This window comes from Thamnophis elegans, chromosome Z (assembly GCF_009769535.1).
Source record: "Thamnophis elegans isolate rThaEle1 chromosome Z, rThaEle1.pri, whole genome shotgun sequence".
In the NCBI taxonomy this organism is placed as follows: Eukaryota; Metazoa; Chordata; class Lepidosauria; order Squamata; family Colubridae; genus Thamnophis; species Thamnophis elegans.
Genome location: NC_045558.1, coordinates 143,382,822 through 143,398,396, shown reverse-complemented (window position 1 = coordinate 143,398,396; position 15,575 = coordinate 143,382,822). Strand labels below are relative to the sequence as shown.

The window sequence follows — 15,575 nt, the reverse complement described above, 5'->3', positions numbered from 1 at the left end:
ATTTGTGGGTCAGGGTTAAAGAGGTCAGGGGAGAGGACTCGGGGGTCCTTGGGGGTCTCTGAGCTTGGTGGTTTCCTTGCAGACATTTCGTAACCCAACTAGGGAACGTCATCTGTGTTAGAAGGGAGTGGGGTTTGCAGGGAGGAAGAGGAGGAGGAGGAGGAGGAGGGGAAGGTAGACGGGGGTCCTTGGTGCTCTCTGAGCTTGGTGGTTTTCTTGTTGACGTTTTTTGACCCAACTAGGGAACGTCATCAGTGCAAGAAGGGGGTGTGGTTTGTGGAGTGGAGGAATGAGAGGAGGAGGAGGAGGAGGAGGAGGAGGAGGAGGAGGAGGAGGAGGAGAAAGACAGTGGGGTCCTTGGTGTTCTCTGAGCTTGGCTGTTTTCTTGCAGACATTTCATGACCCAACTAGGGAGCATCTTCAGTGCTACAAGGGAGTGGAGTTTGCAAGGAAGAAGGGAGGAGGAGGAGGAGGAGGAAGAGGAGGAATAGCAATAGCAATAGCAGTTAGACTTATATACCACTTCATAGGGCTTTCAGCTCTCTCTAAGCGGTTTACAGAGTCAGCATATCGCCCCCAACAACAATCCGGGTCCTCATTTTACCCACCTCGGAAGGATGGAAGGCTGAGTCAACCCTGAGCCGGTGAGATTTGAACTGCAGAACTGCAGTCAGCTGAAGTAGCCTGCAGTGCTGCATTTAACCACTGTGCCACCTCGGCTCTAGGAGGAAAAGGAGGAGGAGGAGGAAGAAAAGGACAGGGAAACCCTTTTGTTCTCTGAGCTGGGTGGGTTTTTTTGCAGACCTTTCATGACCAAACTAGGGAATGTCATCAGTGTTAGAAGGGAGTGGGGTTTGCGGAGTAGAGAAGAAGGAGAAGTGGAGGGAGAGGAGGAGGAGGAAGAGGAAGAGAACTGTGGGATCCTTGGTGCTCTCTGAGCTTGGAGATTTTCTTCTAGACGTTTTGTGACCGAACTAGGAACGTCATCAGTGCTAGAAGGGGAGTGGGGTTTGTGAAGGGGAGGGAGGAGGAGGGGAGGAGGAGAGGAGGAGGGGGGGAGGAGGAAAACTGGGATCCTTGTTGATCTCGGAGCTTGGCTGATTCCTTGCAAACATTTCATGACCCAGCTAGGGAACCTCATCAGTGCTAGAAGGGGAGTGGGGTTTGCTCTCTGCTTCCCTACCGTGGCATCCCCTGCCTGTGTTGGTGGGAGGGTTGTTTTCCTCCTGGTAATTCCTCAATTAGGCTGTTGTGGCTGTTTGTTTGTCTGTGTTGGTCGTTCCTTGATTGGGAAATTGTTTACTTCTTGATTGTTGGCCTTAAATTAATCTTGGTGTTAATCATTGCTTATCTGGCTGTTGATTGCTGGCAAGTAGGGGTTTGGGCCTTTTTCCATCTATCTATCTATCCATCTATCTATCTATCATCAATCTATCTATCTATCTATCTATCTATCTATCTATCTATCTATCTATCTATCATCTATCTATCTATCTATCCATCCATCCATCCATCCATCCATCATCCATCCATCCATCCATCCACCCACCCACCCATCAATCATCTCTCTCTAATCTATCTATCTATCTATCCATCCATCCATCCATCCATCCATCCATCCATCCATCCATCCATCCACCCACCCACCCACCCACCCACCCCCACCCACCCATCAGTCATCTCTCTCTAATCAATCAATCTATCAATCTATCTATCTATCCATCCATCCATCCATCCATCCACCCACCCACCCACCCACCCACCCACCCACCTCCACCCACCCACCCATCAGTCATCTCTCTCTAATCTATCTATCTATCTATCTATCTATCTATCTATCTACTCTCCTCTGTTTGTCTGTCTGTCCATACATCCATTTACCTATCAATCATCTCTCTCTAATCACCCTCTCTCTTTATCTATCTATCTATCTATCTATCTATCTATCTATCTATCTATCCACCCACCTACCCACTCACCCACCCATCAATTAACTCTCTCTAATCTATCTAGCTATCTAGCTATCATCTATCTATCTATTACCTACCTACCTATTATCTATCTATCTATCTATCTATCTATCTATCTATCTATCTATCTATCATCTATCTACCTACCTACCTACCTACCCACCTACCTACCCACCCACCCACTGATCAATCATCTCTCTCTAATCTCCCTCTCTCTTTATCTATTTTTATCTATCTATCTATCTATCTATCTATCTATCTATCTATCTATCCATCCATCCATCCATCCATCCATCCATCCATCCATTCATCCATCTACCTATCAATCATATCTCTCTCTAATCTCTCTCTCTCTCTCTCTCTCTTTATCTATCTATCTATCTATCTATAATCTCGTCTGTCTGTCTGCCTGCCTGCCTACCTACCAACCTACCAATATCTATCTATCTATCTACCTATCTATCTATCTATCTATCTATCTATCTATCTATCTATCTATCTATCTACCTCTCTCTCTCATCTACCTTATAGATTTTGTATTTGAGGTTTTATTTCTGTAAGCTGGCTGGAGTCACCCTGAGTGGGCTGGATGGCCATGTAAATTTTATTTATAAAAGAAATTAATTGTAATATCAAAACCAAGGTTTGTAAACCAGGAGAGAAAATCAGGCTTTTCAAACGTGGATTGATTGGTGGCGATAGCCGAAACCTCAGTCTTTGTATCTGCAGCGTGGGCGCATGCTTGCTCGGATGCCCCGGGAATAAAACCTGCTTTGGATTCACATGGCCCAAAATTCCCCCGGGGCTGACGCCTCCCCTTCTGCCCTCCCTTCCAATCCCAGCTGGAGATTTTCCACTTGGTGATGTACAGAAATTACCAGCGGAAGAACGACATGGACGAGCCTCCCCCGTTTGACTACGGCTCCGGCGACGATGACGGGAAGAGCGAGAAAAGGAAGAGCAAGGATCCTCTCTACGCGGAGATGGAAGAGAACTACTACCGCTACGGCATCAAGCCCGACTGGATGACCATCCATCGGGTGATAAACCACAGGTCACTTTCCATTGGACCGGAAGCCTTGGCCTTTTTGTTTCTTTTTTTTAATTTTAATTTTATTTTACTTTATAATTAGTTCAAGGTGGAGAATACGCATCGTGTTCCTTTTTATTTTCCCCGCAACAACAACCCTGGGAGGTGGGTTGGGATGAGAGAGAATGACTGGCTTAACATCACTCAAGTGGCTTTCATGCCTAAAGCGGGATTAGAACTCCCGGTCTCCTGGTGATTGCCCCAAAGTCACTCAAGTGTCATTCCCACCGGAAGTCGCCATCTCTTGGTGATTGGCCCAAAGTCACCCAGCTGGCTTTCATGCTTAAGGTGGGACTAGAACTCACAGTCTCCTAGTGATTGGCTCAGTCACCCAGCTGGCTTTCATGCCTAAGACAGGACTCACCATCCCCTTGTGATTGGCTCAAAGTCACTCAGCTGCTTTCCATGCCTAAGGTGGGACTAGAACTTCCTGTGTCCTGGTGATTGGCCCAAAGTCACCCAGCTGGTTTCATGCTTAAGGTGGGACTAGAACTCACAGTCTCCTGGTGATTGGCCCAAAGTCACCCAGCTGGCTTTCATGCCTAAGACAGGACTAGAACTCACCATCCCCTTGTGATTGGCTCAAAGTCACTCAGCTGCCTTCCATGCCTAAGGTGGGACTAGAACTTCCTGTGTCCTGGTGATTGGCCCAAAGTCACCCAGCTGGTTTCATGCTTAAGGTGGGACTAGAACTCACCGTCTCCTGGTGTTTGGCTTCCTTGCTTAAGGCAGAGCTAGAATTCACTGTTCTCCTGATTTCGACCCTGGTGCCTTTCCCGGCAGTCCGAATACTCAGATTCTTACACAGTGATATTTTTCGGTTTGCTTGTTGCATTCAGATTCACAATGAGAAGCGTTGAACTCTGGCTTGATTTCCTGATCCCATCAGCTGCTTTGTGATCTTAGCAACCGTTGCTGATACGGAGCACGATCCATAAACCCTGATGTGTGTCCTTCTTTCCTGCTCCTCTCTTTCCCTGACCTCCCCCCCACCCTTCCTGGATTGATCCCCCCATGCAGCATTGACAAAAAGGGCATCTATCACTACCTGGTGAAGTGGCGGGACCTCTCCTATGACCAGTCCACCTGGGAAGAGGACGAAATGGCCATCCCCGAATACGAGTACCACAAGCAGGCCTACTGGTCACACAGGTAAGGAGGGGGGCAGGGCTGTAATAGGGGGAGAACGTAAAGTGCGTGGAGACTAAAACATATGAAGGATGGTTGCAGGAGTAGAGAAAAGGAGGACTCTTGTGGCCTGCCCAGCGGCCGAATCGGAGGAGGAGGAGGCGTGAGGGTCAGCATCCGAGGGGGAAGAGGGAATGGAGCTGGGGGAGAGAGAGAGGAGGGGTCGCAGAGCTTGGGCTGTCCTAAGCCCTCAGATGGACAGTCAACACCCCCAGGTCTGGAGGTGGCTGATGAGGAAGAGGAGGAACAGCTGGGCCCAGTCCCTGATGCACAGATGCGCAGGAGACAGAGGAGAGACCATGGGATGGACTGGTGGGTGTGGAGGAAAGATCTTGAACTTTCAACTAGGCGGGGAAAACCGGGAAGCATCCAGATTCGGGTTTTCCCAGAGGTGCCAGCATGGCTCTCTTCATAAATTGAGCAAGAGAGAGGAGAGGAGAACAGTGGAAATCTACGGGCTGGTCCTCGGGGCGGAAGAGCCACTGCTGCTAGCGAAGACCCACCCTATCTCTGGAGATCAAAGTCAGGGGGCAGGGATGAATAGATGTGGCAGACCACTATTCATCTCCCCTTGCCGGATGGACTTGTGAGCCTGCGGTGAGAGAGAGAGAGAGACTCTTTGCCGGAGCTGCCAGGATTCCTAATTAAAGGAATCTTTTGAGTTCACGTCCGAGGGGGTTTGTGGTGTTTGGGGAGCTGCGTCAGGATAAGGATCGAGGGGGGACAGGATAGCAGTATCCCAGCATTTGAGGGGCTGCCCCAAAGAAGAAGGAGTCAAGCTATTCTCCAAGCCACCCGAGGGCAGGACAAGAAACAACGGACGGAAACTAATGAAGGAGAGAAGCGACCTAGAATCAAGGGGGAATTTCCTAAGAGTGAGGACAATTAACCAGTGGAACGGCTTGCTACTAGAGGTTGAGGGTGCTCCATAATGGAGGCTTTTAAAGGAAAGACAGGACGGCTGTTTGTCTGAAACGGTCCGGTCTCCTGCCTGAGCAGGGGGTTGGACTAGAGGACCTCCGAGGTCCCTTCTGATTCTAGCCGTGTCAGCTCAGCTTAGTAGCAGCCTCTGTGGGGGGGGACCTAAGGTAATTCTGCCCCTCTCTTCCTGACCCAGGGAATTAATTATGGGGGAAGATCCTGTCCAGCCGAGGAAGTACAAGAAAAAAAAGAAGGAATTGGACGACCCGCCGACGTCTCCCACCACCGACGTGAGTCGCTCCTGTGCGGTAGTCGGGCGGAGGGCCTGCAGGTAGTCCTCGCCTTACGACCACGACGGAGCCCCACCTTTCTGCCGTGAAGGGAGACCTTTGTTAAGTGGGTTTTGCCTCCCTTTTACAACACTTTCTTGCCCGTGCCGTTGAGTGAATCACAGTCGTTGTTAAGCGAGTCCAATGGTTGTTAAGCGAATCCAGTCCACCCCCCCTTTGACTTGGCTTGTCAGAAGGACACTGCGACCGTCATAAATATGAGTCCTTTGCCAAGTGTCTGAATTTGGACCACAGGGGAGGATGCAACGGTCGTTAAGTGTGAAAAACGGGCCCAAGTCATTTTCCCCCCGGTGCCGTTGTCCCTTTGAACGGTCGCTAACTGGACGGTCGTAAGTCGAGGGCTGCAACTAAGGGGGCGGGAGCACAGCTCTCTGGGTTCAGGTTTGTAAGCGGGCCACCTGGTGGTGCCCTTTCCTCCCCGCAGCCCACAGTGAAGTACGACAGCCAGCCGCGCTTCGTCACGTCGACCGGAGGGACGCTGCACATGTATCAGCTGGAAGGGCTGAACTGGCTGCGCTTCTCCTGGGCGCAAAGCACGGACACCATCCTGGCCGACGAGATGGGCCTCGGCAAGACCATCCAGACCATCGTCTTCCTCTACTCGCTCTACAGGGAGGTAGGTCCCCCCCCCCCCCGGCCCTCTTTCAAAGACAAGAGGACGCTTGGCTTCTCTCTTTCTCTCTCCCCCTTTCTTTCTGTCTTTCCTTCTTTCCTTCCTTCCTTCCTTTCTCTTTCTCTGTCTTTCTTCCTCGCTCTTTCTCTCTCACTTTCTTCTTTCTCTCTCTTGTCTTTCTTTCTGCCTGTTTCTTAGTTTCTCTTTCTTTCTCCCCTTTTCTCTCTCTCTCTTTCTATCTCTGTCTTTCTCCCTCACTCTTTCTCTCCTACTCTTTCTTCTCTCTCTCTCTCTTCTCTCTGTTTCTCTCTTTCTCCCGTTTTCTCTCTGTCTTTCTCCTTCTCTTTTTCTCTTTTTTCTCTCTCTTTCTCATCTTTCTCTGTTTCTTAGTTTCTCTCTTTCTTTCTCCCCTTCTCTCTCCCTCTCTCTCTCTGTCTTTCTCCCTCATTCTTTCTCTCCTACTCTTTCTTCTCTCTCTCTCATTGTTCCCTGTTTATCAGTTTCTTTCTCCCCTTTTCTCTCTTTTTCTCTTTCTCATCTTTCTCTGTGTTTCTTAGTTTCTCTCTTTCTTTCTCTCTTTCTTCCTCTCTTTCTCTTTCTAGCTCTCTGTCTACCTCCCTCGCTTTTTCTCTTAACTCTTTCTCTCTTTTTCTCTCTCTTGTTTTTTCTTTTGCTTATCTCTTTCTTTTACCTCTTTCTCTCTCTCTCTCTTGTCTCTTGCTCCCTCTCCCTCTCTTTCTGTTTCTCTCTCATTCCCTTAGTTTTTTTCTCTCTTTCTCCCTTCTCTCTCTCTCTTTCTCTCTGTTACTTTTTCATTCTCTTAGTCTCTTTCTCTCTTTTTGTTTTGCTCTCTCTCGCCTTCCCTTAGTTTTTTTTCTCTCTCTCTTTCTCTCTGTTACTTTTTCATTTTCTTAGTCTCTTTCTCTTTTTGTTTCTCTCTCTCTCTCTCTCTCTCTCTCTCTCTCTCTCTCTCTCTCTCTCACACACACACACACACACACACACACACACACACACACACACACGTGCACTCATGGAGTTCATTCGGAGTCCAGCTTGTGTCCCTCCCTGCCCTTCCCTCTCTTATTTCCCCCTCCCTTTTTCTTTTCCATTTCCAAATTGTGGCTGCTTCCCGAGACAGACCCACCTGCCGTCCTCTTACCCTTCCCCTCTCTCCGTCTCTTTTACCCGGGAAGAGAAGGGTTTTTTTTCCCCTTTCTTTTTCCCCACACTTGCGTCCATCTGGGTTCAGTTCCAAGCGAGGAGAAAGACCCTGGAAACACGGAGGTTGCTCGGAAGGGAGGTTTCTAGTGGCAAAGCAGGACCCCCCCCAAGCCCACCTGTGTAATTCTGGGTCGTGGCTGACCACCTGGTTTTCATGAGCCCCTGGCTTTTTATACAGTTTGCTCTACACAGGCTTTTGTAGTTTAGAGGCTCGATTTGCGTCTTTCGTTATTTGATTTTCATGAGTTTGTCGCAGGACGGCCGGCCATGAGTTGGTTTTTTTAAAAAAAAATCTCAGTTTAACAAATGCCATTAATCTTAGATGCTGGCTTCCTTCCTGGGTTTTTAAATCCTGTCTTGAATGGATGACCAAATCTGCATTTCTAGAAGTCGGAGCCCCTTCGTTTCTACGTGGGGCAGAGAGCCGAGGCTCTTCTTGAGTTTCTGTCCTTTTTAAAAAATTATATTATTCCTGAACATTTTGAATACAGTGTATCGTCAGGGTGTATAATTTACAAAAAAAGAACGGGGGGGGGGGAGAGAAAATGGTAAAAACTATTAACACAATAGTAATAGCAATAATATAACAGAATGGTTTTGCCTAAGTTTCTTTTTATATTAGCTGATTTATAATTCCGTTAAATATATTGGCGTATTTATAATTATAGACCCCTGATGGCGAACCTTTGGCATGTGTACCACAGGTGGCAAGCAGAGCCACACTTGAGGGCACGCAAGGCGTTGCCCTATGTCAACTCCACCGCGCATCCGTGTCCTGGCCAGCTGATTTTCAGCCTTCTGCAGGGCGGGGGAGGCCGCTTTTGCCCTCCCCAGGCTTTGGAAACAAACTGTTGGGCTATTTTCCGCCATCCATAGGCTCCGGAGGCTTTCCTGAAGCCTGGGGAGGGTGAAAAGGGGCCCAACAGGCCTACCGGAAGTCTGGAGGCTTCAGTGAGGCCGGCGCGCATGCGCCGGGTGGGAGGGCATTTCATTATGGGTGTGCGTGGTATTGTGCGCGCGTGGGCCCTTTTGGTACCCGAGCAGAAAAACATTCGCCATCACTGCCATAGACCATCTTTACATTTAGTTCATACATAGCCTTTTTTAGATAGATAGATACATAGATATAGATAGATTGATAGATAGATAGATAGAAATAGATAACAATAGATAAATAGATATAGCAATAGAATGATAGATAGATAGATAGATAGATAGATAGATAGATAGATAGATAGATAGAGATAGAGATAGAGAGAGAGAGAGAGAGATAGCAATAGAATGATAGATAGATAGATAGATAGAGAGAGAGAGAGAGAGATAGCAATATAATGATAGATAGATTAGAGAGATAGATAGATAGATAGATAGATAGATAGATAGATAGATAAATAGATAGATAGATAGAAATAGATAGCAATAGATAGATAGATATAGCAATAGAATGAAAGGTAGATAGATAAATATAGCAATAGAATGATAGATAGATAGATAGAAATAGATAGCAGATAGATAGAGAGATAGAGAGATATAGCAATAGAATGATAGATAGATAGATAGATAGATAGATAGATAGATAGATAGATAGATAGATGAGATAGAGAGAGAGAGATAGAGAGATAGATAGATATAGCAATAGAATGATAGATAGATAGATAGATAGATAGATAGATAGATAGATAGATAGATAGAAATAGATAGCAATAGATAGATATAGCAATAGATAGATAGATAGATAGATAGATAGATAGATAGATAGATAGATAGATAGATAGATAGATAGATAGATAGATAGATGATAGATAGCTTTCTGTCTTTAGAAACAAGTTTCTCCTTTAGGGAAAAGGTCATATTCTGCCTTTTGAATATTCCCTAGAAGATTTCATTCCTCTAGGAGAGGGGCGGCTGCTAACTTTCTTCACTTGATTACGCCTCTCCCCCTCCCCCCCCCCCCCAAGCAGGCCCCTTCCAGGTTGGGCCCTTCGGAGTTTCCATCTCAGTGTTCAGATTCTGCCTGCCTGCCTGAGCCACATCTGGAGAGGCCTTGGGACGCCTCCTTTGCCCCCTCTTGCTTCCTCTGGTCGTGTGTGTGCGTGTGCGTGTGCGTGCGTGCGTGTGTGTGTTCTCCTCCCTTTGCCAGTACACTTGGCTGAAGCCCTCAAGTTGCATGCTCTTTTTACAAAGATGAAAAGGGTATATGTGATTTCTCTCTCTCTCTGTCTCTCTTTCTCTTTCCCTCTCACTCTCTCTGTCTCTCTCTGTCTCTCTCTCTCTCTCTCTCACTCTCTGTTTCTCTCTCTGTCTCTGTTTCTCTCTCTTTCTCTTTCTCTCTTTGTCTGTCTCTCTCTGTGTGTTTCTCTTTCTCTCTCTTTCTCTCTCTTTCTCTCTCTTTCTCTCTCTTTCTCTCTCTCTATCTCTCTCTGTGTCTCTGTTTTTCTCTGTGTTTCTCTCTCGTTCTCTCTCTCTTTCTCTCTTTCTCTCTCTTTCTGTGTCTCTCTGTGTGTCTGTTTCTCTCTGTCTCTCTCTTTCTCTTTCCCTCTCACTCTCACTCTCTCTGTCTCTCTGTCTCTCTCTCTCTCACTCTCTGTTTCTCTCTCTGTCTCTGTTTCTCTCTTTCTCTTTCTCTCTCTGTGTCTCTGTTTCTCTCTTTCTCTTGCTCTCTCTTTCTCTGTCTCTGTCTCTCTCTCTGTGTTTCTCTTTCTCTCTCTTTCTCTCTCTCTCTCTCTCTCTGCTGGAGCCCAGCAGCTGATAACTTCTAACAGCTCCAGCTGCTGTTTTCTTTAGCCCGACATCAACGGGCTTTTCCTCTCCTCCTTTCCCTCTAGAGAAAAGGACCAGACTCTCAAAGGGGGGGGGGGGGAGGAATCACATTTGCACCAAGAAAGCGTTGGCTCACACCCCCCCCCCACCTTTAGCCAGCTTACGGCTGCCTGGGGAGCAAACAAAACCCAGCTTTGCCGCCCCTCTGGGAATCGTCTTTTCTTAGTGGGGATGCGCCTGGCTGCACCCTGCGCCCATGTCTCCATTGCCGTGCGGTGCTGGGGTTTCCCCCCCGCCACCCTCTCGGTCGCGACCGCGATGTTGATTTGGACTGTCTCTGGCCCCCTGTGGCGATGTACTTGTCCCCCCTGCGTTCCGGCAACAAGACTGCCTCCTGGGTGGGGAGCGCGTGTCAGCTGCAGGCCCAAGGGCCCTTCTGCGAACAGCTGTTCTTTCCGTGCGAACAGCTGGCGCGGCTGGCGGCGTGTCAGTGATCCCGGTAGAGGCACAGGGGAACCTGGCTCCTTCTGGCTTTTTTTTATTATTATTATTATTTTCATTTTTGTTTTTTTATGAATGGAGCTCTCTCTTGGCGTAAGCGGGCTCCCGGGAGTCCAGAATAAAAATTGCACACAGGCAGAGAATGGCTGCGTGGAGCTGAGTCAGGGAAGGGTTGGGGGGGGGGCACACGTGGTCACGTTATCCATATAGATCGGCAAGTTTATTTCTTTATATATGTCAGCCTTTTCACACGCACGCACACACACACACACAAACACACACCAGAGGGGCTCTGGGCAGGGCCCAACTGAATCCATACAATCCTAGCCATTTACTTTATTGTCAAGGCACCTCGTATAACTAAATTAAATGCCATTTTGGGTGTACCTTATAACTATAAAAATAAACACACTTCCTTCATCTTCTAGGCAATTGAATTGAAAAACCCCTGATATTGCATTGTTGTCGTGAGTTGGGAAGTCGTGTCTGACCCATCGCGACCCCATGGACGACGTTCCTCCAGGCCTTCCTGTCCCCTCCCATCCCCTGGAGTCCATTGAAGCTCACGCCGGCTGCTTCGGTGACTCCATCCAGCGCCCTCCTTCTCTGCCGTCCCCTTCTTCTTCTTTTGCCCTCCATCGTTCCCAGCATGAGGCTCTTCTCCAGGGAGTCCTTCTTCCTTCTCATTCGGTGGCCAAAGTCTTTAAGTTTCCTCTTCAGGATCTGGCCTTCTAAAGAGCAGTCAGGGTGGATCTCCTCTAGGACTGACCGGTTGGATGGCCTTGCAGTCCAAGGGACTCAATGCAGGAGTCTTCTTCTCCAGCACCCGAGTTCAAAGGCCTCCATTCTTTGGCGCTCAGCCTTCCTTATGGTCCAACCTTCACAGCCGTCCATTGCAACTGGGAAAACCACAGCCTTGCTTGGGAGGGAAGGGAAGAAGGAAGGAAGGAAGAAAGGAGGAAAATGAGGAGAAGGAAGGAAGGAAGCCATAGTGGGCTGTGATGAGAGTGCAGTGTTGCAGGCTAACTCTGCCCACTGCCAGCAGTTCAATTCTCAAGGTTGACTCAGCCTTCCGTCCATCCTTCTGAGGTCGGTAAAATGAGGACCCAGATTGTTGGGGGCCAAGAGGCTGGCTATGCAAACCGTTTAGAAAGGGCCGTAAAAGCACTGTGAAGCGGTATATAAGTCTAAGTGCTGTTCCTTGGGAAGGGAAGATGAAGGAAGGGAAGGAAGGAAGGAAGGAAGGAAGGAAGGAAAAAAGGAAACCAAAGTGGAGCTGTGGTTAGAATCCAGTATTGCAGGCCAATTCTGTTGACTACGAGGAGTTCAATCCTGACCAGCTCAAGGTTGACTCAGCCTTCTGTCCTTCCAAGGTCGGTAAAGTGAGGACCCAGATTGTGTGTTTGGGGGGGGGCAAGAGGCTGACTCTGTAAACTGTTTGAGAGGGCTGTAAAACACTGAAGCGGTATATAAGTCTCAGTGCTATGGCTATTAAAACTGGAATAATATAACACATAATTACAATTGCAATATTGTAATACAGGTAGTCCTCGGCTTACGGCCATAGTTGAGCTCGACGTTTCTGCTCTTAAATACGATCTTTGTTCAGTGAGTTTTGCCCTCTTTTATGACCTTTCTTGCTACAGTTGTGTGAATCGCTGCGGTTGTTAAGTAAGTAATCCAGTTGTTAAGTGAAACTGGCTTCCCCGTGGGCTTTGCTGGTCAGATGGTCGCAAAAGGGGATCACCTGACCCCGGGGGACGCCGCAACCGTCATAAATACAAGTCAGTTGCCGAGCATCTGAATTTTGATCATGTGAATATGGGGATGCTACAACAGTCGTAAGTGTGGAAAACGATCATCAATCACTTTTTCACCCACATCCCGTTGTCCCTCCGAATAGTCACTAAGCGAACTGTTGTAAGTCGAGGACTGCCTGTTGTTCATCCTTGATCCGCTCCCCTCCCTTTTTTTTGTCCCCTCTCGTATCCAGGGCCACACCAAGGGGCCCTTCCTAGTCAGCGCCCCTCTGTCCACCATCATCAACTGGGAACGGGAGTTTCAGATGTGGGCGCCAAATTTCTACGTAGTCACCTACACGGGAGACAAGGACAGCCGCTCGATCATCCGGGAGAACGAGTTTTCCTTCGAGGACAACGCCATCAAAGGCGGGAAGAAAGCCTTTAAAATGAAGGCAAGTGAAGGAGAATATCTATCTATCTATCATTCTATCTATCATTCTTATCTATCTACCTTTCTATCTATCTATCTATCATTCTTATCTATCTACCTTTCTATCTCTATCTATCATTCTATCTATCATTCTCTCTATCTATCTCTATCTCTATCTATCTATCATTCTTATCTATCTACCTTTCTATATCTATCATTCTATTATTCTATCATTCTATCTATCCATCCATCCATCCATCTATCTATCATTCTATCATTCTATCTATATCTATCTATCATCCATCCACCCTTATCTATCTATCTATCTATCTATCTATCTATCTATCTATCTATCTATCTATCTATCTATCTATCTACCTACCTACCTACCTACCTACCTACCTACCTACCTACCTACCTACCTACCTACCTTTCTATCTCTATCTATCATTCTATCTATATCTATCTATCTATCTATCTATCTATCTATCTATCTATCTATCTATCTATCTATCTATCTATCATTCTATCTATATTTATCTACCTTTCTATCTCTATCATTCTATCTATCATTCTATCTATCTATCTATCTATCTATCTATCTATCTATCTATCTATCTATCTATCTATCATCTCTATCTATCATCTATCTATCTATCTATCTATCTATCTATCTATCTATCATTCTATCTATCATTCTATCTATCTATCATTCTATCTATCTATCATCTATCATCTATCTAAAAAAGGCTGCATGTATGTATGTATATTCCGGCATAACTCTGGAACGCCTCGAGCAATTTCAACCAAACTTGGTACACAGATGACTTACTCTCTGGAAACAAATATTGGGGTGGGGGGGTGGGGGGTGGGTTTAAGACACCTCAGGTATTTGTGTGTGTGTGTGTGTGTCTGTGTTTGCGTGTGTGTATTCCAGCATAACTCTGGAAAGCCTGGCCCATTAAGGAGAGCGAGTCGTACAGCAGCCATTGTTCGCCCTCTAGTGGACCGATGGGGAAGTGCCTGATGGATTTGGAGCAAAGTGCCAGAATCGTAGAAAGGGCAGGAAAGAGGAGCAGGGGGCGGGGGGGGGGTAGGGAGAGGGCAGGGGAATGAAAGGCCCCTATCAGTGGCTCCCTGTCAGACAAACGCTTTGACTGTTGTCTTGATCTCGGCCTTGAAAGGCTCCGATGTTGAGTCCTTCACCGGTGGGATTCCAATCGGGCCGTCTTGACGGCTTTCCTTAAAACCGGCAATAGGTGTCAACTTCGAAACGACAACGGGACTCTGCACTTTCGCCCAAGACATAAGGCTCTGTTCAACTGAGCTATCGGTTTGTGTTGATTTTCTGGATCAGCAACAGTCCTAGGAAACTTAGGTCAAGGGAAATAAGCTTTAATTGAGGCCACATCTCTCCCCCCCCCCCCTTTATTGAGAGGAGCGTGAAACATTTAAGCCCATTCTGGGGTTTTTTATTTAGTTTTAAAGCGTATTTATTTATGTGGATCCCGCCTTTATTATTTCTGACAAGGAAGTCCTCCCTCCTACTTTCCCCACCACGACAACCCTGTGAAGTGTGTTAGGCTGCGAGAGAGGCCAAAGTCACCCAACAGCTTTCATGCTTAAGATAGGACTAGAACTCACAATCTCCTAGTGATCGGCCCAAAGTCACCCAGCCGGCTTTCATGCCTAAGGCGGCGGACTAGAATTTACTATATACCAGGTGCTTGTCTCAAAATCACCCAACTGGCTTTCGTCCCTGTCCCGGGACTAGAACTCACTGTCTCTCACTGATTGGCCCAAAGTCCCCCAGTCAGCTTTCCTGCCTGAGGTGAAACTGGAACTCATCATCTCCCAGTGATCGTCCCAAAGTCACCCAGCTGGCTTTCATGCTTAAGGCAGGACTAGAACTCACAGTCTCCTGGTGATTGGCCCAGAGTTCATCCAGCTGGCTTTCATGCCTGTCCTGGGACTAGAACTCACCGTCTCCCGGTGATTGGTCCCAAGTCACCTAACCGGCTTTCATGCCTGTGCCAGGGCTAGAACTCCCAGTCCCCCACTTTCCAGTCTGATGCCTTGACTCCTAGATCGAACTGGCTCTCAGCAGGGGAGGGTTTGCGAAACGCCTTTGGCCTCTTGCTGAGGTCACTGTCCGCTCATCCTAGACAGGTGATTGGCACTAGTGACAGCCTCCTCCTCCTCCTCCTCCTCCTCCTCCTCCTCTCTTTCTTCGCCCCTCCAGAGAGAAGCTCAGGTGAAGTTTCACGTCCTCCTGACATCCTACGAGCTGGTCACCATCGACCAGGCCGCCTTGGCCTCCATTCGGTGGGCCTGCCTCGTGGTGGATGAAGCTCACCGGCTCAAGAACAACCAGTCCAAGGTGAGAATGACGGCAGCAGCCCAGTTTGTGGCGGGCCAAAGGGGGGGGGGTGGAATGAGGGAGGAAGGGGAGGGGAAAAGGCGGCTACGGGCCCTCGATCACCCTCCGCGCTCGATTTCAGTTCTTCAGGGTGCTCAACGGTTACAAGATCGACCACAAGCTGCTCCTGACGGGGACGCCTCTGCAGAACAACCTGGAGGAGCTCTTCCACCTGCTGAACTTCCTCACGCCGGAGAGATTCAAGTACGCTCCGCTTCCCTCCCCCCCCCCCCCCGCTTTTGCTTTCGAACTTTCCTGACAGAACAATTAACCAGTGGAACCGCCTGCCTCCAGAAGTTGTGAATGCTCCAACGCTGGAGGTTTTATAAGAAGAGATTGGACAACGGTTTGTCTGAGATGGTCTAGG

General features: G+C 47.9%; 1 protein-coding gene across 2 annotated transcripts in view; it reads left to right on the top strand.

The window, feature by feature from the left end:
* The window catches only part of CHD3 (chromodomain helicase DNA binding protein 3), a 107,197-nt gene that overhangs the window by 46,012 nt on the left and 45,610 nt on the right, over positions 1–15,575 (top strand). For both annotated transcript variants that reach the window (XM_032235087.1, XM_032235088.1), the window contains 7 exons: positions 2,813–3,024; positions 4,081–4,212; positions 5,366–5,459; positions 5,944–6,135; positions 12,611–12,811; positions 15,032–15,169; positions 15,291–15,412. In XM_032235087.1, the coding sequence (XP_032090978.1) occupies positions 2,813–3,024; positions 4,081–4,212; positions 5,366–5,459; positions 5,944–6,135; positions 12,611–12,811; positions 15,032–15,169; positions 15,291–15,412 (1,091 nt within the window). The remainder of the gene's footprint in view (positions 1–2,812; positions 3,025–4,080; positions 4,213–5,365; positions 5,460–5,943; positions 6,136–12,610; positions 12,812–15,031; positions 15,170–15,290; positions 15,413–15,575) is intronic.